The 18,537-nt window shown below is 55.6% G+C and overlaps 6 protein-coding genes across 6 annotated transcripts; 3 read left to right on the top strand and 3 right to left on the bottom strand.

Moving 5' to 3' along the window:
• Nucleotides 1-1,266: 1,266 nt before the first annotated feature.
• Nucleotides 1,267-1,745, bottom strand: ColSpa_02502 (60S ribosomal protein L35; the record flags this gene model as incomplete). The annotated part of the gene is made up of 2 exons (XM_049268714.1): nt 1,267-1,501; nt 1,597-1,745. 2 exons carry the CDS (start codon nt 1,743-1,745, stop codon nt 1,267-1,269), a joined length of 384 nt encoding a protein of 127 aa, XP_049124671.1.
• Nucleotides 1,746-2,711: 966 nt separating this feature from the next.
• ColSpa_02501 (golgi SNAP receptor complex member 1) lies at nt 2,712-3,555 on the top strand (the record flags this gene model as incomplete). Its single annotated transcript, XM_049268713.1, has 3 exons — nt 2,712-2,780; nt 2,881-2,964; nt 3,052-3,555. The coding sequence occupies 3 exons, from the start codon at nt 2,712-2,714 to the stop codon at nt 3,553-3,555; spliced, it is 657 nt and encodes a 218-aa protein (XP_049124670.1).
• Nucleotides 3,556-3,861: 306 nt separating this feature from the next.
• ColSpa_02500 (mitochondrial ATPase complex subunit ATP10) lies at nt 3,862-4,972 on the bottom strand (the record flags this gene model as incomplete). The annotated part of the gene is made up of 2 exons (XM_049268712.1): nt 3,862-4,531; nt 4,590-4,972. The coding sequence occupies 2 exons, from the start codon at nt 4,970-4,972 to the stop codon at nt 3,862-3,864; spliced, it is 1,053 nt and encodes a 350-aa protein (XP_049124669.1).
• A 505-nt stretch (nt 4,973-5,477) lies between these two features.
• Nucleotides 5,478-7,091, top strand: ColSpa_02499 (lipoamide acyltransferase component of branched-chain alpha-keto acid dehydrogenase complex, mitochondrial; the record flags this gene model as incomplete). Its single annotated transcript, XM_049268711.1, has 3 exons — nt 5,478-5,646; nt 5,714-6,929; nt 6,953-7,091. The coding sequence occupies 3 exons, from the start codon at nt 5,478-5,480 to the stop codon at nt 7,089-7,091; spliced, it is 1,524 nt and encodes a 507-aa protein (XP_049124668.1).
• Nucleotides 7,092-8,355: 1,264 nt separating this feature from the next.
• ColSpa_02498 (putative gluconokinase) lies at nt 8,356-9,134 on the bottom strand (the record flags this gene model as incomplete). The annotated part of the gene is made up of 2 exons (XM_049268710.1): nt 8,356-8,799; nt 8,859-9,134. The coding sequence occupies 2 exons, from the start codon at nt 9,132-9,134 to the stop codon at nt 8,356-8,358; spliced, it is 720 nt and encodes a 239-aa protein (XP_049124667.1).
• A 6,638-nt stretch (nt 9,135-15,772) lies between these two features.
• ColSpa_02497 (putative dipeptidyl peptidase 4) lies at nt 15,773-18,476 on the top strand (the record flags this gene model as incomplete). Its single annotated transcript, XM_049268709.1, has 10 exons — nt 15,773-15,897; nt 15,997-16,789; nt 16,840-16,918; nt 17,030-17,167; nt 17,219-17,246; nt 17,319-17,497; nt 17,544-17,742; nt 17,793-17,985; nt 18,039-18,150; nt 18,208-18,476. 10 exons carry the CDS (start codon nt 15,773-15,775, stop codon nt 18,474-18,476), a joined length of 2,115 nt encoding a protein of 704 aa, XP_049124666.1.
• Between the last annotated feature and the right edge of the window lie 61 nt (nt 18,477-18,537).

Genomic DNA, 18,537 nt, shown 5'->3' with positions numbered 1-18,537 from the left:
ATGTTGTGGACTCATTGAAAACAGAAGATGTTGTGTGTTGAATATATGGACAATCCGAAGCTCGATCCCTATAGTTTGGATCTGATGGAAGCGCTGAAATACGAAGTACTGTCCGAGCGGTATAGATGATTAACGAGTATCTCATTCCCATATCATCCTCCGTGGTATATCCTCAAATATAGGATACTAAAGACGAAAGCGCGGACTGAATATGAAAACCTCCAAAGCAACTCTGCCGATGAGCTTCCTGCGATACGTATAGCTCCAACTGGCCTGTTGAACAAAGGGGAACCGCGCTGATGCTAAATCGCATGCGAAGATCAGGGGAATGCCAGCATAGCTATAGGTAGCGCAAACTACTATCGCAAAAATGAGGCATAACGTGACCAACCCGAAAAAGATCCAAACCAACTCGGAGACGACGTTCAGAAGACAAGTTGAGTGGGCAAATCCTGGGTATGGATGTCACTAAGCTGGAATGACGGATCAGTCGGACATAGTGCGAGGAGAGAATGATATGAGAGGCTACGCTTCAGTAGAAGACAAGGGGAACCTGGAATCAAACCCGACAACTTGTCAGGGCAATACTGAGTGTAGGGAGACCTAATGGCAATTGGATTAAGAGTATCAAGAACCGGGGTTGGTGACAATTCCAAGAGAGCACGTTGGAGGAAACGGGAGCAAACTTTTGAAGTCGGGACATCTTTGGGCCCCATCTGACATTTTTGGCAGCTCTATGCTACCAACACACACTCGGGGAAACCTCTCCCTCCCACCACAAAACATGAAAAAGGGGGTTGTATGGGTGAGAAAGACAGAAAGAAGAGGATTTCTGCGAGCCCCATCCAGACTTTTTTCGTTTTGCCAATGTGTTTGACCCGTCTCGAGAGAAATCCATTTGTGTTTTTGCAGCACTTGGGGGAAAATGACAAAAGCGCAAATAAACCCTTTAATTTCCCTCCGTGACCATGCAATGCATCATCGAGTAATACGGGATCCCCGTGTGCCAAAAACGTGTTACGCCTCCATGACCATTTTCGTTATCCCCAAACCTAACCCAGGAGCGGTCGGCTAATTTACGCGGCCTGTATCGTCTGTCAGCTACGACGTTTCCTTGATAGCGTTGGGTGCTGTTGAGGAATCAAGATCCGGGAGACCGAGGTACAAAGCGAGGGGGGACATTGTACTGGAATATCCCAATGTCATGTCCCGGTCCTCTTCGCCGTTCCTCACGTCCCCCTAAACCCATTCGCAACATGCCCCGATTCAACTGACCTTCACGGCGAACTTGCGCTGAGGGAAGTGGACGGTGCGCTTCTTGGCCTTCTCGGTGACGATGCCAGCCTCCTTCTCGGACAATCTCCGGCGGATGGCACGGGTCTGCTTCGCACGGAGGTCGAGGGGAGCGTACTTCTTGTTCTTGTAGAACAAGCGGAGCTGGGCGCGTTGCTTGGCGTTGATGACGGTCAGGACGCGGGCGATCGACTTGCGGATGTCGTGGCTGCAGGCAGAAAAATTCACCAGTCAGTCGTTCGTTCCTCATTGACCATTCGGTTCCTTCCACTGCTTCCGGATCGAACGGGGACAATAACGCACATCTTGTTCAGCTTGCTGCCAGAAGAGGTGATCTTCTGGATGCGGAGCTGACCGAGCTCAGTCTTGAGCTCTCCGAGTTGCTTGGTCAACTCATCCTTGTTCTTGTTCCAGAGCTGGCTGGCCTTGACCTTTCCGGACGACTGCGACATGGTAACTTCTCGTCAGCGGGAACGGTTCTTCTCCTTATAGATGAGTGTTTTGGTGTTTCTCGTCGGGGCAAAAGTGATTTCGGACGCGGGGTGTCGTAATCTCGTCGGGGGGAAATGTCTCGGGGCTATTCGAACATCGCAAATCCCGTCAGGAGCAAAGGGTCACTCACCATCTTGACTGATATGGGGGGTGGCGCTGGATATCTGGGTTAGTATCGACACGTCGTGGGAGAGGCTGAGGTGATCGATCGTAAATTTGAAAGGACAAAAAACGACTTGCCCTATGAGTTTGTGCGCAAAAATTCGGTACCCGGCGCGGGGCCACCTGTGATTGGAGGAGGTGGGCCTTGGGGTTTGGGCATGCGCCACAGCGCTGCTGAGCCACAGCCGTCACCCAAAAGCCGCTGTCACTGACTGACTGCCCCTGCGCCGAGCCGACTTCACCGATCGATGTGCTTGCTCACCTTGGGGCCCTGAATCCAGAGCAACGCATGCACGAAAGGCGCTTCAACAGTGAGCTGAGATGGAACCATTGGGAACGATATAGAGGACAAGTAAACAGTTTCCTGGACAAAACTTAGTACATATAGCTGTTGAGCTGATTGATTCACCACCCTCTATGCGTTCCTGGATTTGAATTCCTACATTATTGATGACTGGCCGAGTAATCTCTTTCTTCAGCCTTCACTCATGCCCTTTCATGGCCTTAGTCTCGACGTCTTGACTACCGGTACCTATCCGTACATGCAACTGGACCCGCAACTGCAGGCTTGCTGCAACTCTTCGACGCTTACATAACAATTCGAGGTGCACGGCCCATGTGACGCCGAGCTCCTCCCTGTTGCATCTGGTCCCTGCTGACGGTCCTAGACACACGGACATACCTAAGCCCATCGCAAGACGACACCTCGACCTCGGGGGCAGCAGACAAAACAGACAACCCACCACAACAAACACCGCGGCGCCATGGCTGCAGTTTCGGGCAACACGGGCTGGGCCCAGCTACGGCAACAGGCGCGCAGTCTAGAAACACAGGTACGGGCTCCCCTCACCCTCAGCGGCATGTCCATCTCCACCAGGTTTCCCTGACATCCGGCCTCCTTAGACAGAGACGCTATTCCACACATACTCCCAGTTCTCGACGGTAGCAGATATACCGGCGAAGCCCACCGAGGAGGAACGGACAACAGAAGCGAAGCTGCAAGACCTCCTTGACAGAGTAAGTCTGATGGAAATCCCCCATTGGAGTCCTTCCAGCTTGCCTCTCCCGGCTCCTCAACAATCATCACTAACATGGCTCCCCCAGCGTGAAAATGTCATTTCCCAACTTTCCCGCCTTCTCGACTCGGAAGCGACCCTCACCTCCTCCGCCCTGAAGCAGAACAACCTCGCCCTCCTCCGTGAGAAGCTTGCCGAGCACAAACGCGACCTCGTGCGCCTGCGCAACACCATCGCCCAGGCCCGCGACCGCGCCCACCTGCTCACCAACGTACGCTCCGACATTGATGAGTACCGTGCCAACAACCCCGAGGCCGCCGAGGCCGAGTATATGCTTGCCGAGCGCAGCCGCATCGACAACAGCCACAACATGGCCGACAGCGTCCTCTCCCAGGCATACGCCGTGCAGGACAGCTTCAACATCCAGCGCGAGACCCTCGCCAGCATCAACCGCCGCATCACCATGGCCGCCAGCCAGGTCCCCGGGCTCAACAGCCTCATCGGCCGCATTTCAGCCAAGAAGCGCCGCGACGGCATCATCATGGGCGTCTTCATCGCATTTTGCTTCCTCTTGTTTTGGTGGTTCATGTAGTCAGCGGGAGAGGAATGCGGCATGTTTTGTTTCAGATGACGACGGCTCTTTGGATGTTTTGATTGTGTTCGTTGCTTTCTTCCAACAAGCCGTTACGACTGGGGGACATTACCGGCATAAGGGAATTGCGGAGGCGTTCTTGGGATTCTTTTTGGACGTTTTTCTCGAATTGAGGGTATCTTTGGTGCATACTGTACACTAAAAGAACACGGGTATACGTAGGCAAGAGGGCCAGGCCCTCTATGACCTGGCTGCCGCATGCTGTTGGCCTTGCGAAGCCACCCGAAAAAGCTACTTTTCTCCCACTCACGACTTCTCCTTCTCGCTCCCTACCTCCTTGGCCTTGGCGGCCTCCAGCGCTGCCTTTTCGGCCTTGTTCCACTCGTGAAGGACCAGCTTCATGCCCTTCACCAAGCTATCCCGCTCCTCCGGGTGGGCGGGGCCGCTGGCGGCCCAGCGGATCCTGCACAGGTTGTCGACGAGGTAGACGTAGCCGACTTTGCTGTTGAGGTAGCCGATGGACTCGCTGATCTCGTTGGTGATGCCGCGCGGTACGAGGAAGTACTTGCCCCAGTGGTGCTCGGGGATCTGCTTGCGCAGGTTGCCCATGAAGAGCTTGACGATCCATGCCTTGAACTTGTTGTCCTCGATGTTGAGCTGCACGACCTGGGTCTTGCCCTGCGTCTTGGCCAGGAGCTCGTGCAGCGCAGGGTTCGCCTCGGGCGAGATGAACGTCTTCGCCTGGTCGTCGGCCCACTGGCTGCTGTACATGGCGACAACGGACACCTTGCCGAGCAGCGCCCGCGTCGTGTCGCGCGGGTTGTTGGCGCTCTTCTCGAGAGTGTCGCCGACAAAGTTGGGGAAGAAGAGGGACATGTCGGCCTTGAAGGGCAAGGGAGGCGCGATGAAGGATTTGCCCTCGTGGAACTGCATGTTGCGCCAGTCGCGGAAGTAGGGGCGGGCCATCTTTTCTTTTCTGCAATTGACTCCAGTCAGCTCGACCCCCCAGTTTGGCATGTGAGTTGAGTACTTACAGCTCCTTGCGGCGCACGAGATGCTTGTCGTAGTCGACGAAGTCGTCCCTCCGCTGCTTCAGCGACCTCCTGTCGACGCCCGAGTTGTCCTCCGGATGTGGCGGGTGCGCCATGCCGATGGGCCGCGGCAGGGGCTGCGGCGTGAAGTCCTTGATCTTCTTTCCGTAGGCTCGCGGGGCGTGGATGGCCGACCCAGGGAGTTCGGGCTTCGTCGGCTCTAGGGGAGCGGCGCCCGGGGCTGGGGCTGGTGCCGGAGGCTTGTTGGCCAGGTATGGACGAGAGGTGCTCAGGTGCCGCCTCCATGAGCAGATGGTGCAGGAGAAGGCCCTTCTTGAGGGACCCATGGACATGGCCATTGTGCGCAATGGGGTGATGGGAGCCATTGCGTCTGAGGCTGGGGGTTGATTCGGATAATACCAACTATCGTCGAGAGGCCGGTCACTCTGGCACCTGTCCGTAGAAAAATTCGCGCCACATATTCCGACGTTCCACGAAGTCGGTAGGAAGCTTGCGCCTCACCCTCCAAGCCACAGGGGGGTCTTGGGCGATAAGAAAGTGGACCGCCGCTGCAATGCGGAGTGAGCCGACGAGAGGGGAGCCAAAAATCACACTGAACCGACATTGCGGGTCTCGGGCCACCCTTTTGCTGCCCTCGGGGCACTTCCAAGCATTGTGTCATGGGGGAAGATGGATTGACCTTCACAGGCCGAACACCGCGAATAGCCGAGTCTGGGGACAAACAATGCCGCTGCCGAGCGTGCTCGTCCTGCAGCGGGTGTTCGCACATTCCAAGGTGCCCTTCTCCTCTCCTCCTCTGAAATTCTAAAAAAATATGCGAATCGTTCCTTACCGTTTTCCTCTTCTTTACTCTACGAAAAACGGCTCAACATGTTTCTGCAACGCGGCTCGCGCGCCGTCCGGACGCAATGGCACGTCTCCAAGAGCGTGGCCCGCCTGGCCGCGGCGAGAGCTGCTGGCGTCTACCCCTCCAGACAGTTCCATGACACGCGGCATCTGAGGGTCATCAAACCGGTCCTACTAGCAGACATTGGTGAAGGTTAGCAAAAATTCTCCTCCCCACACCTTGGGAGTTAATTACACCTCTAACAAGTCCCGAATGACAGGCATCGTGGAATGCGAAATCATCCAGTGGTTCGTCGAGCCCGGCGCCCGCGTCGAGGAGTTCTCCCCGCTGTGCGAGGTTCAGAGCGACAAGGCCTCGGTGGAGATCACCAGCCGCTTCTCGGGCGTCGTAAAGAAGCTGCACTACGACGCCGGCGATATGGCAAAGGTCGGCAAGCCCTTTGTCGACATTGACATCCAGGGAGGGGCCAAGAAGGAGGACCTCGATGCACTGACAGCCCCGGCCGAGCCGGCGGCGGAGAGGACCGCACCGAGCACTTCGGAGCCCCCTGTGCAGCAACAACAGCAGGCGAGAACACAACAGGGAGAGCAGGCACAGGAGCAATCAAGACAAGAGCCGGCGGTTGCCATACCCGAAAGTGCTGGTGCACAGGAAGCTTCGCGGCCACCAAGGGGCAAGCATGCCTCGCTCGCCACGCCAGCGGTGCGGCACCTTGTCAAGACATTAAACGTGAACATTGTGGACATTGATGGCACGGGAAGAGACGGCAGAGTCCTCAAGGAGGACGTGCAAAACTTTGTCAAGCGCCGCGAATCCGGGGAGAAGCTGGCGGCGTCCTCGGCCCCGCCTTCCGGCGCAGTTCCCACTCCGGGGCCCGGCTCCGCCACACAACTCGAGACCCGCGTCCCGCTCACAAACACCCAGCAGCAAATGTTCAAGTCTATGACGCGCTCCCTCACGATCCCGCACTTCCTATACGCCGACGAGGTCGACTTCTCCAGCCTCGTCCAGCTGCGCACCCGCCTCAACCGCGTCCTTGCGACGGCCCCCGAGGTGGGCGGCGGCGAGACCGGCGTCGCGAAGCTCTCCTACCTCCCCTTCATCATCAAGGCTGTCTCTATGGCGCTCTACAAGTTTCCCATCCTCAACGCGCGGGTCGACCTCGATCCCTCATCCTCCAAGCCCTCCCTCGTCATGCGCAGCCAGCACAACATCGGCGTCGCCATGGACACCCCGCAGGGCCTCATGGTGCCCGTGATCCGCAATGTCGGGTCGCTCAACATCCTCTCCATCGCCTCCGAGCTGACGCGGCTGCAAAAGGCGGCCTTCGCGGGCAAGCTGACGCCGGCGGACCTGGGCGGCGGTACCATTACTGTCTCCAACATTGGTAACATCGGCGGGACCTACCTGTCGCCCGTCATTGTTGACAAGGAGGTCGCAATCCTCGGCATCGGCCGCATGCGCGCCGTGCCGGCGTTCGAGGGGAGGACTCGGACAGGGTGGTGAGGAAGCACGTGTGCAACTTCAGCTGGAGCGCTGACCATCGTGTGGTCGACGGCGCAACCATGGCGCGGGCCGCCGAGGTGGTGCGGAGGGTCGTGGAAGAGCCCGACGTCATGGTCATGCACCTCCGATGATATGGGGGGTGCCCAGAGTCGCAGTGGGTGAGTGAGTGAGACCGGAGAGCGAGATACCCTAGGAGGGAAACGGGATAGGTAGATAGATTTGAGGAAGGGAGGGTGACGATGGGGCGGGTTGAAGTGACGGTGTCCGCGCCGCGTGACGCGGAGACGCAGACCGGGGGAGCAGTCATGGTGTGGGTGGGCGGGTTGGATCACTAGACATTGACAATTAAAGGTCTAACTGGTTTGTAGATACGGGAGGAAGGGCGGGGAAGGGCAAGCACCTTGTTTAGGCACCCGTTGAGTAGTACGTTCCGGGAAAAATGAAAATAAAAAAGGGTTCCCAGTAGAGATCACCTGTAAGATGGCAGCTGCTGCCCGATGCATGTCTGTCTGACAAGCATATCACCGCAGCGGTTGGTGACGGCGTGATGCCTTGGCCGGGTCGGGTCCCACAAGGCCACCGAACACCCTGCCCACCATATGAACGACCCCCATCTCGGTGTACTTTGTAGGAAAAGAGGAAAATGTGACGGCCCAGTTACGACGGACCAAGGCTTCTCCACACCTTCACCGAGCTGACGCGAACCAATGCTGAAGACTTCCCGGATGGTCAAGGTGACGCTTCGCACTCCGTGGGCTGCAGTCGTCTCGATCGGGGCAGTGCGACTACCATTTTGGTGAGAGCGAACAGGGCCTTGTCGAGAGCGGTTGGAGGTCCGGATTAGGCTGGCTGATTCACACAAGGTACGACAGCAGGTGGGACAGTGACAGTTCGATATTTGATCAGTTCTTTATTTTTTATATTCTCAACAAAGACTTGCAAGTGATTGAAACCCAAGAACCTCCAGCCGGACCCCGACCAGTGAGCATTCTCCGTTCCTTGACCCTGCATGAGCGAGAAAACAAGCGCCAGCTCAGCATCGCTGCTGTTCGCATTGACGGCCAACCCCGTTTGGGACTGCTCGCATCCTGACATTCCGTATTGCCATGTATTATCCTCACCCAACGTCGCACGACTCCTACCCAACTGACTAAACGGGCTATGTAGAGGATGCCCTTTATGGCGCAAGTCCCTCTACTGTCACCCTAGCGTCCGTACACTGTATGCAGGCTAACTTTTCGAAGCCAGCGGTTTTGTAAACCAGATCCCAATGCTGACGCCGTGAATATCCAAAAGCCAACGCTCATAGTTGTATGCCCGTAACTCCATGATCCCGTAGGATGATCCGCAAAAACGAAACCCAATCAAAGTGCGCCGCTATAGACATTTAATAGATCACGCCTCTTCCTCCATCACGGCCTTGACGTTGGCCAGAGCATCGCGCTTGACTTCCTCGAGGGAGCGGCTGACGTCGAGACTAATGACATCCGTCTCATCGGCCATGGGAGGCTCAAGGGTCTGGAACTGGCTGTGGACCATGTTGGCGCCCATGTAGTGGTTGGTCGCAGCACTGCGAGCTGTCACGCGCTGTACGAGAACGTTTTCGGGGGCCGAGAGGTAGATGAAGTGGATGAGAATCGAGCGGTCGTAGTATCCGGCGACGCGGATGACGTCTCTGTACTTGCGCTTCAGGGCTGAGCAGGTAAGGACGACTCCGTCGGAGCCTGCCGCCAACTGGTGGCGGGACTCTTCGCGCAGCGCAACGAGCCAGTCCCATCTGTCGGCGTCGGTCAGAGGCACGCCGTTGGCCATCTTCTCGATGTTTGCTTGGGGGTGGAACTTTTTTGCGCGAGTCAGACGGAGCTCAGAATGCGAGAAGGCGGGTTTTCAACACTCACACTGTCACCCTCGATGTAGGGAAGCTTCAGAGCCTGGGCCAGGTACTCGGCGACGGTCGTCTTTCCACAGCCAGCTGGGCCGGTAACTAGCCAGATGTGGTGGTACTTGGTGTCGAGAGATCCGTTGACGTGTGCGCCGTTGTTTGCGGAGGTCGGAACTCCAGGCACTCTGGGCTGGGTCTTGGAGGCGACAGCTTGTTGCACGCCATTTGTGAGGCCCGAGGGGGACTTGGGAGGCTGCCCGTTGACAGGCATAGGAGAGTCGTAGGAGAGCATGGTTTCGTGCGGGATTGTATTGTATTCGAGGAGGGCGGTCGATGACGCTATCGCATCATCCGGAGAAGGAGATGTTGAGGCGGATAGTAGCCGGGGAGCCAGCAAAATAGTATTGTGGTATGGGTATATGAGGATACGGAATAGGTTGGAGATGAGAGAAGTAACAGATCTGATGTTTTCTATTTCCAGCGGGAAGACGATTCAATTGCAAGATCGGAGGTCAAGTGACGGAGCAAAACGCAGGGCGTTGTCTTATACTTTATAAGTGACCAAGGACGGGGACTGCTTCTGGGGGATCGATGAGGTAAAAAATTCCAACGGGGAACCCAAGGGGTGCCTGACGGCAACTAAAACGCCCTGGCAGCGCTCAGCAGGTTCCAGTACCTGGACTCAGGTTCAGCGGACTTCTCTCGGGCCAGGGTAGGGAACGAGGGGCGTGTCACTGACCCGGCTCTCAAATGATGGCGTCCCCTGGTCATCACAGTAGCCAATGGGTATAGCTCATGCACCCAGCGGGGAGAAATCCGTACTCCACTAGTAACTGGGGGAGGGTGGTCTGTTCCAAAACCGAAGGGGGTACATCCATAAACAGCCGTGTCCCTGCACCCAATCTTCCTAGTTGCTGTCCCTCGATACGTACTTTCTCTCCGCGGGATCCAAAAGCTAAGGGGTGGCATCTGGGGGAAACGTGGGACGAATGGGAGACTGAAGTTGCGCTCTACATGGAGGGCCAAACTCTCTCTGAGGGGGATGAAAGCATCCCAATGGCAGTCAGCGACTGGTAACCGTGCCCACGAAGAGTGCCAAAGACAAGCATCCCGTTCCTTTGGGAATTCACCGTCAGGTATCGATCGTCGGGAGAGAGCGACCAGCGCCAGCGTGCAGTCGATTGTTACGATCGTCTTTGCCTGTTTCTATCGGACTGGGGACTCACACAACCCCAGGAACCATAGAGACAGACCGCACCCGTGGATTGGGTACTCCTGGTACCAAATCGAGGCTGCTGGGCTTGCTGTATCAGTGATCTTACTCTGTACCTTCTGTTTGTATCGCGATGGCGGCACCGCAAAGGAGACCAGCAACGGTAACCATTGCGATGCCCGCAGAATGGCCGTATGTATTGCCGATGCCGCAACTTTGTACGCAGCACAAGCCTGGTGTGCAGATACCGCTCGCCTCATAGGTTGTACTGTGCGATGCGTTGCGTGCGTATGCATGCGGCATCACGAGAGTTTCAAGAACCCCACGATGAACATGGGTCGGAGGGTTGGCTGTCCCGGAAAAGCGATTGTCCTGGGCAAAAGGTCAAAAGTCGTCGTAGCCGGACGAGGACTGAAAGGGGGTGTGTTGTTACAGCGAACAGCGACAGCACCGGGCGACGACAGGACCTAGTTTATATCGCGGGCCCGGGGAGGACGGAGAACGGGGTTCGGTCAAGGAAAATAGGAGAATCCAGTTGGTCGGCGGCAAAGGACATGACGATGCTTGGGACCAAATAGGTCAAGGAGCCAAAATGGCGGGGAGGCAGAGCAAGGGCAGTCGGGTCGGGTGGAGGAGGGGGGTGCCGCGGGTGAGGTGTAGACTGTGGAGGGGAGAGAGAAAGTGGACAGCGTGGGGGGACACACTTTTTCTAGAACAGACACTAGGAGATAATTGCCTGAACCGGGCAGGGGCTTGAGAAAAGGAGCGAGGTCACTCGACACGCAAGAAAAAAACTCGGCCCTCGACAATCTCACGTTCCAGCTGTCTCGGTGGGGGAACAGTGTCCGATGACGGGTAGCGGACACCAGAAACGCATTGACCAGGAATGCGAGAGGCTGAAGAGAGAAGAGACAAACAATGCAACGTAGTACGGGCACATGGGCGAATGATACCGGTGGGAATTCGGAGCAATGCCTAGCCAAACAGCAGTCCAAGTGTCTGCAAGTCAGAATACGGGATGGGGGAGTAAGGCGGTTTGGGGAGTCCAGCAAGCCGGGCGAGGTCAGGTCGAGGACGAGAAGCAGACGGCGGGAGATGGGATCGGTACCTTAACACTCTGGAACAACTCGAAATGACTTTCCCCGGCTCCTGCCCGAACGTCAAACGGGTCTGTTTTCCTGTGCAGCTCCTGCCTGCCCGCAGACCTGGTCTCCGTCCCCCGTCGGGCTGAGGGAAAGTGCGGACAAGTGCTTTCGGGCAAGCACCGAGGCGCTATTATTACATCATAAGGAAGGCAGGCATATGGGTCGGCGATGTGCAGCCGAGCGTTTCTTGCTCTTACGGTACTTACTCCAGCTGCGTGGCTCTTCCTGTATTTTGATTCCGAGATCCAGTGCCCATTTGCCCGGTGCCACTGGTAAGGCAGGGAGCTGTTACGTACGGATCCCCAGGGAGATTTACGTGGTGGATGGCACTGGCAAGGGAAGGGACGAACGTGATTAATCCGACAAATCCGTCTTAGCCGACCGGAGTCCAACATGTAGCCGCTGTACTTTACACTTTTCCTTGTTACACTTTCATACATAGTACACCAACTTATCGCCCTCCAAACTGACGAATCATGCAGAACGGAACATTCGCCGTCGACTTTGCGGCCAGTTGCTGGGAACGAGGCCCAACAGCACCGCGCTGGGCCAAAGCCTCCGCGGAAACCACCATACCTACCTGGAGAGAGGGCCACAAACCCGTCCAAACGAACACCATACCCAGCACGCTTGAGCTGTGTTGCAACCCGAGGGTGTTCCACCGAACCGAGGACAAAATGTATCGTCCACTCAACTTACCTATGATGCAAGTCGGCACTCCACGTCCTCGGGCCCGTAGGGTCAGCACAGCAAGTGCTCATCACCCTAAACTCTCCGTCATCAACCTTGAGGTGAGGTGCAAGTGGTCTGGCTCTGGCTCTGGCTCTGGCGTCTTCCCGTCCTCTGCTTTGCTTTGCCCTGCCCTGCCCTTCGGCTCGGCTGGAGTTCCGAGTGGGACGCTCAACGCAAGCCCGGCATTGCGCACCACGACCCCATCGACTTTTTGGAAAATGTGGTTTTACTGTACAGTAGCATAGTCCCCATCCATCACACTGACTTCATCCCAGCCATTCGGAATGCGCCCCAAGAGCCAGAGGCTTTCCCTCGCTCCTCTTATCCTCCACAGTCGGCCTCCTCCTTCGTCCACTCTTTTCCACAACTCACAGGGCTTCCCTCCGCAAGACTCCGCTAGGCCCTGGTCCTAGCATCGTTGCAAACGAATCAAGCACAGTTTGCTTGCTGCAATTCGCTCCAGCCCTCGGCGTTTCTGGTGCCTGTTCTGTTTTTTTCTCCAAGACTCCAATTTCTCCCCTCACCATTTCCTGTGCTCTCGACCGCTTTCTCCAAGTGATCCAGGCCACTCCAGATCACTCCCCGCTAGGTCCCCAACACCGAACCCAGGCCAACGGTCAGGGAAATCAAACACGCGAGCGGACAAGGATGAGGGGTCTTTTTACTTTGCTTTTCCAAAGCCTCAAGGTGTTGCTCTGTACCCCTTAGTACCAATACGAATAGGTACGGTTACAGTTGCGGTCGTCGGCCTCTCACCGCTCTCTCGTGATGAGGCAGCTGACTTGCTTCTCAGTGGGGCATGCAGTTCACTGGAATTGACTGTTGGCCCATGCATCGGAATTGTTTGTCCCCATCGAGCATCGGCTCGGCTTTTTGACATTGAACGAACGCTCGCGATACACCACCACGTTGTAGATGTCCCACCGAATACTGCGTCACAACCCATCTCACGGACGTTAGAGCGGTAGCGCCTCTATCAACCATCCTAATTCCTGCGCGGGAAAACCGGCTGCAGGTTTCGTGACATCTGCTTAAAGCCAAACTCCACACTGCCAGCGTTTGTCAAGGGATGAGCGGAACTTAACACTAATCGCACCGGCTGCTTGCCGTGTCGAGTCAACGTGGAAGTCAACCATCCTCTCGTCACGTCGAACATGGGTGAGTTATTTGTGTGAGATTTCCAGCTCATGGCTGTATAACAATTGTTATAGCGTCAATCCAGCGCTGCCTACGAACCCGACTGGTCGAATCGCAGCATACTGCGAGGGATATGGCAACCCCACCTGACTGTATCAACCCGGGTCAAATGCATGCGACATGTGCGATCATCAGTCGTCTCTAGCCCTCATGGCGCACTGCGTCAATCCATGCGAGGCATCAAGTCAAACAGCAGACCGCCCATGACGAAGGTACCAGGGGGGTACAGACGCAATGCACACAACATAACACTCTGTACAACACAATTGCCTCGCCAGAGCCGGCCGAGGCGAACAATGAATGCAAGGCGAGGAGTGAAACTTGTTGAACCCTCTAGGACCAAGCCACGGCGGCACGGCGCATGTTCCCCGGCGACCCCCTCGGTCTGAGCAATCCATGTCACTGTGTTCGGTTTCATGGCGCTTAAGCTGGCCTGGGTTTCGAGACGCCAAGGCAGATGGTCCGAACATTCGGAAACCCCGGAATCTCTCCTCACTTCCCCGGGCGAGAACTCGGCCAAACTCGACATGGTATGCAGCGCCTCTCGGCTCCTCTTCCCGGCCGAGTCAACGTGCTGCCGCGGGTAGGTTTACCCGCATCCGTCGTACGGCAGGTGTAGCAATGCCGATATCCTTGTGGTTCGTGAAAGTACAGATAACATGGAAGAATGACATGATCGACTGCACGGCATACACTGGAAAGCACCTGACCAAAGTATTCACAAAATGCGCTGCTTGGCGCTTGGGGGGCAAACAAGTGATGCTGCCTGATCACCGCTAAAGTTTAACACATATCCAGCCACATTCCTCTCAAAAGCCCTCAATGAACTCTTGACACGACACGTAGTTCTGTTGTACGTGTTGTGCTGACACTGCATGAACACAAAAACCTCGCTCCTGTTGCCCGTCCTGCTGGATGCTACGCTCCACTGTGGAAGTACTCTAAAACCGACGCCAGCCTATGTGGCGGCTGCTGTATATTGCCCTCCGTGCATCCTTTCAGCCGAGCCGTGTAGAGAGGCTCCCCAACGTTGCAGATGAGGCATATAAGTTCGGCAGCCACCAATCTCAGGTCCTAGGCAATGACAACCGCTCAAAGCCGCTCATGCCAGCTTCAATACCTGTCCTACCCTAGATGATGACAACCAGTATCGAGACAAGAGAGAAGTACCCTGTACAAGCATAACAGTCGTTCATGTCACATATCATTGCAAAACAAAACCGACCACGATGCAACCTGCAAGCAAGCCTCGAGATGGGCGCTCTGCAGCCTACCTATGCAGCCTGCCCGCGCAAGCATGTCGATCCTAGCGATGTCTCCCATTGGCCCTCGAGGCCATGCATGCAAGGATACCCGACAGGTGCGGTCTGCGAGAGACGGGTACGAATGCAAGCCGGACCCTCTCGGTGAGCAGTGCGGTATCGGGAACGTGAGGGTGTATCTCTTCGTCCGGGTTGGATCGGGCTGTCGATGTTGAACGACGTCGTCTCCATTATCTAATACAAGTATTATTCTATGCAGCCCAGGTACAGCTTGTTTTAGAGGAGTTTTCATCGAGCTTGTAATACCTACTTCGGCATATCAAACTTCGGTCATGTAATCCACTTCTTCTCTTCCGGCTGGGCTTATCACCCATTCTGTCTGAATAGCGCCTGAGTGTCGAACCAATACGTGATGATGAGCTGCTCAGCCACTTACCGCAGAAGTTCAGTCACTAGGCTTGATCCACTGCTCCGAACATACATTTTCGAGTAATGGGATGCATTGAGTAGTGGAAACAACATTGTTCTACAGTTAACCCATCGCACCTAAGCCAGGCTCTGAACTGTTTGCCTGAACACTATCTACCATTGGAGAGCCCGCAACGTAAGCGTGGTTTGACGTCAACCCGCGAGTACACAGGGACGACTGACTTCTACCCCCACCTAGTCCCCCCCCACGTATGGACCCCTCGGTAGGTTGGGAAGTATAGTATGTGTCTGCACGACTTCGTCAGCTCGACCTGATGTGTGTGTGATGGGATGTGCTCATGGGGATGTCCTTGATCTTTTCTCTCACTTGCCCCTCCTTCTGCTTTGGTGTAAGCTCTGTAAATAACTCATTCGTCCCATTGACAAAAGTGCCAGAAATGCCCCTCATTGTGGCTGAAGCTCCCAATGTCCTGGCCTGCCTCCATGCCTGTTTGGGGAGGTGGTCAGGTTCCTGAGGCATTCAGGAAATACACAGGCTTAAGTATCATCTTCACAGCCTGGGTCCCCAATTGGGCGTCATCCGCCAATCATTAGCCATGGTTGTTTCCAAAGCCCCAAAGCGCCACAGCTTCAACTGCGGAGCACCACGAAGCGTGGCTTGAGCACTGTGCAAACGGTGAGCCCGCTGATACAGCTCGTGTGGCTCTTCCCCGCTGTTGGCGGCGCCTGAACACAGTTGTCGTCTGCTCATCCGCCGCACCTGCCTCATCAGTGACCAATGACCAGTGCGGTGCCATCTCGACTCCTCATGCGGGTTTCATCCATTTCCGCCCTCCAGAGACTGACCTCTTTGCGAGTTGCTTCTCCCTCACTTCACACTTCTCTCAAGACCGTCAGACCTAGAAACCACTTCCCCTTGCTTGCGAAACCCTGCCGGCAGAGATTTTCCACCATGAACGCCCAGGAGCTCACCCACTACCTGGCTGACGCGCCGCCTTCAGTCGTGAGACTGGAGATCGAGAAGCACTTTGAGCCTCTCACCGACAAGCAGAAGCGCTATGCGCACTTCATCAGCAAGTAAGAAAGCTTTTCCCTCCGTGATGCCATGTAACCAAGACCTCCGGGCCCGGATGCGCCAAGCTTTTATGGGGTGCGGGAGCTAAATGACACCCCCAGAGCCTCTTTTGCTGGTAGCCGCATTGTGCTCAGACAGCTGTCCCCGGAGTCGGAGCCCATCTACGACTTCATCATTGCCCTGCACAAGTCGAGCGGAGGCGACTGGAACGGTCTCGCCCAGAAGGCTGGTGTCGATGAGACTCAGCTGACCCACTTCCTCGAATATGCTGCCCAGTTCTTGGGAAATAATGGCAACTACAAGAGCTTTGGCGACGCCAAGTTCATCCCCAGAGCCGAGGAAAAGACCTTTGCTGCTCTTGCCGCCACCTCGCCCGATGCTGAGCGTTTCTACAAGGCGACCAACGGTGCCATCTTCAACTCCGACAAGCAAGCTTTGATGCACCTCGGATACCCTGACAAGGGCCACATGACCACATACTACCCCGACTCCCCTCACATCACCCAGGATGAGATCGAGGCCGTGTCCGCATGGATGGAGAAGAAGGGTCTTCTTCCCGAGAATACCCGTCTCCGTAAGACCAAGGAAGGCTCTTTTGAGCTGCTTATTGCGTCTGCCGTTACCAGCGTTCCCGCCGAGGGAGGCGATATCGGCAAGGAGACCGAGTTTCAGCTTGAGGATGGCCTTCTCAAAGGCAAGACGATTAAGCTGGTGTACGGCGACTATGCCGCAGAGATGAAGGCCATCTCCGAATATATTAAGAAGGCGCAGGAGAACAGCGATAACGAGACCCAGGCGAAGATGCATGAAGCCTATGCAAAGTCTTTCTCGTCCGGCTCTCTGCTTGACTTCAAGGACAGCCAGAGATACTGGATTAGAGATAAGGGCCCTATGGTGAGTGGCACGCATTGCCTACAGCAATCTGGTCTAACACTCGGGGCTAGGTCGAGTCAAACATTGGTTTCATCGAGACATACAGAGACCCCGCAGGCATCCGTGGCGAGTGGGAGGGCTTTGCTTCAGGTATGTTCACTGATCGATTCTCTTTTGACGGAGTACTAACCCGCTTCCAGTTGTCAACCGTAAGTCTCAAAACTGCCCATTACAAAGATCTTGTTGCTCAGCATTTCACAGTTGAGCGTACTCGTGCTTTCGGCGAACTCGTCTCCTCTGCACCCAAATTGATTCCCCTCCTCCCCTGGAGCAAGGACTTCGAAAAGGACAAGTTCCTTTCTCCTGACTTCACCTCTCTCGAGGTTTTGACATTTGCTGGTATGTGCAAACCTACACATGCTTTCAGACGGCGCTGACCTACATTTTTAGGCTCGGGCATCCCTGCCGGAATAAATATGTAAGTAGATTGCAAGATTGACGCCTCTGTCTTTTTCTGTAAAAACCAGGGACGATACTGATACCTGACCAGCCCCAACTACGATGACATTAGGCAGACGGAGGGCTTCAAGAACGTTTCCCTTGGCAACGTTCTGAGCGCCAAGGCCCCCAATGAGAAGATTCCATTCATATCGGAAGCCGACCTGGATCTGTACCATAAGTACAGAGACCCCGCTTTCGAGGTCCAGGTTGGCCTGCACGAGCTGACTGGTGAGTCCTCTTGATGTTGATCCTCGATTGTCACTAACTGGAGCAGGTCACGGCTGTGGCAAACTCCTCCAGGAAACTTCTCCTGGAACCTTCAACTTCGACGAGAAGAACCCTCCCATCAGCCCCTTGACCAACAAGCCTGTTACCACATGGTACAAGCCTGGCCAGACATGGGGATCCGTCTTTGGCAGCCTTGCTGCTTCGTACGAGGAGTGCCGTGCTGAGCTTGTTGCTATGTATCTTGGGTAAGGATACCGAACGTCTTCTCACTGCCTCTTGGCTGACGCAGGTTTAGTTGCGAGTTCCCCGTTCTTAAGATCTTCGGCTTCGGCGACGGAACTACAGACATTAACAACGAGGCCGGCAACGTCCTGTACGCTGCGTACCTGCAGATGGCCCGCGCCGGTCTTGTCTCTCTCGAGATGTGGGATCCCAAGAGCCAGAAGTGGGGTCAAGCGCACTCCCAGGCTCGCTTCTCTATCTTGCAGGTTAGTGGTGACGTTGTGGATTGATACTTGATCTTGTACTGACCATTCTGAAGTGCTTCCTTCAAGCCGGCGATGACTTCTGCAAGTTGGAGTACAAGAACGACGACCTGTCTGATCTCGAGATCAAGCTCGACCGCTCCAAGATTCTGACTACTGGTCGTGATGGTTAGTTCTTAGCGACCCTACGAGATTCAGGGATATGAAGATGCTAACTCCTCATAGCTGTGGGCAAGTACCTCCAGAAGCTTCACGTGTACAAGGCCACCGCCGACGTCGAGAACGGCACCGCTTTCTACAAGGAGATGACCAACGTTGACATGGACTTCTGGGGCACCAAGGCCAGGAACGTCGTTCTGAAGAACAAGCAGCCCCGCAAGGTTTTTGTCCAGGCCAACACCTTCCTGGACGAGGCGTCGGGCAAGGTCAGCCTGAAGCACTACGAGGCATCACCTGCCGGCATGATCCAGAGCTGGGTTGATCGCGATTTGTGACTAAGCTCAGAACCCAACATGCCAACAGCCAAGTTGTAGGGGGTTTAAGAGTCCGAAGACA

This window comes from Colletotrichum spaethianum (genome assembly GCF_022836535.1).
Source record: "Colletotrichum spaethianum MAFF 239500 DNA, contig04, whole genome shotgun sequence".
Classification (NCBI taxonomy): domain Eukaryota; kingdom Fungi; phylum Ascomycota; class Sordariomycetes; order Glomerellales; family Glomerellaceae; genus Colletotrichum; species Colletotrichum spaethianum.
Note: the sequence above shows the minus strand (reverse complement) of the source record. Positions and strands in the feature narration are given on the sequence as shown.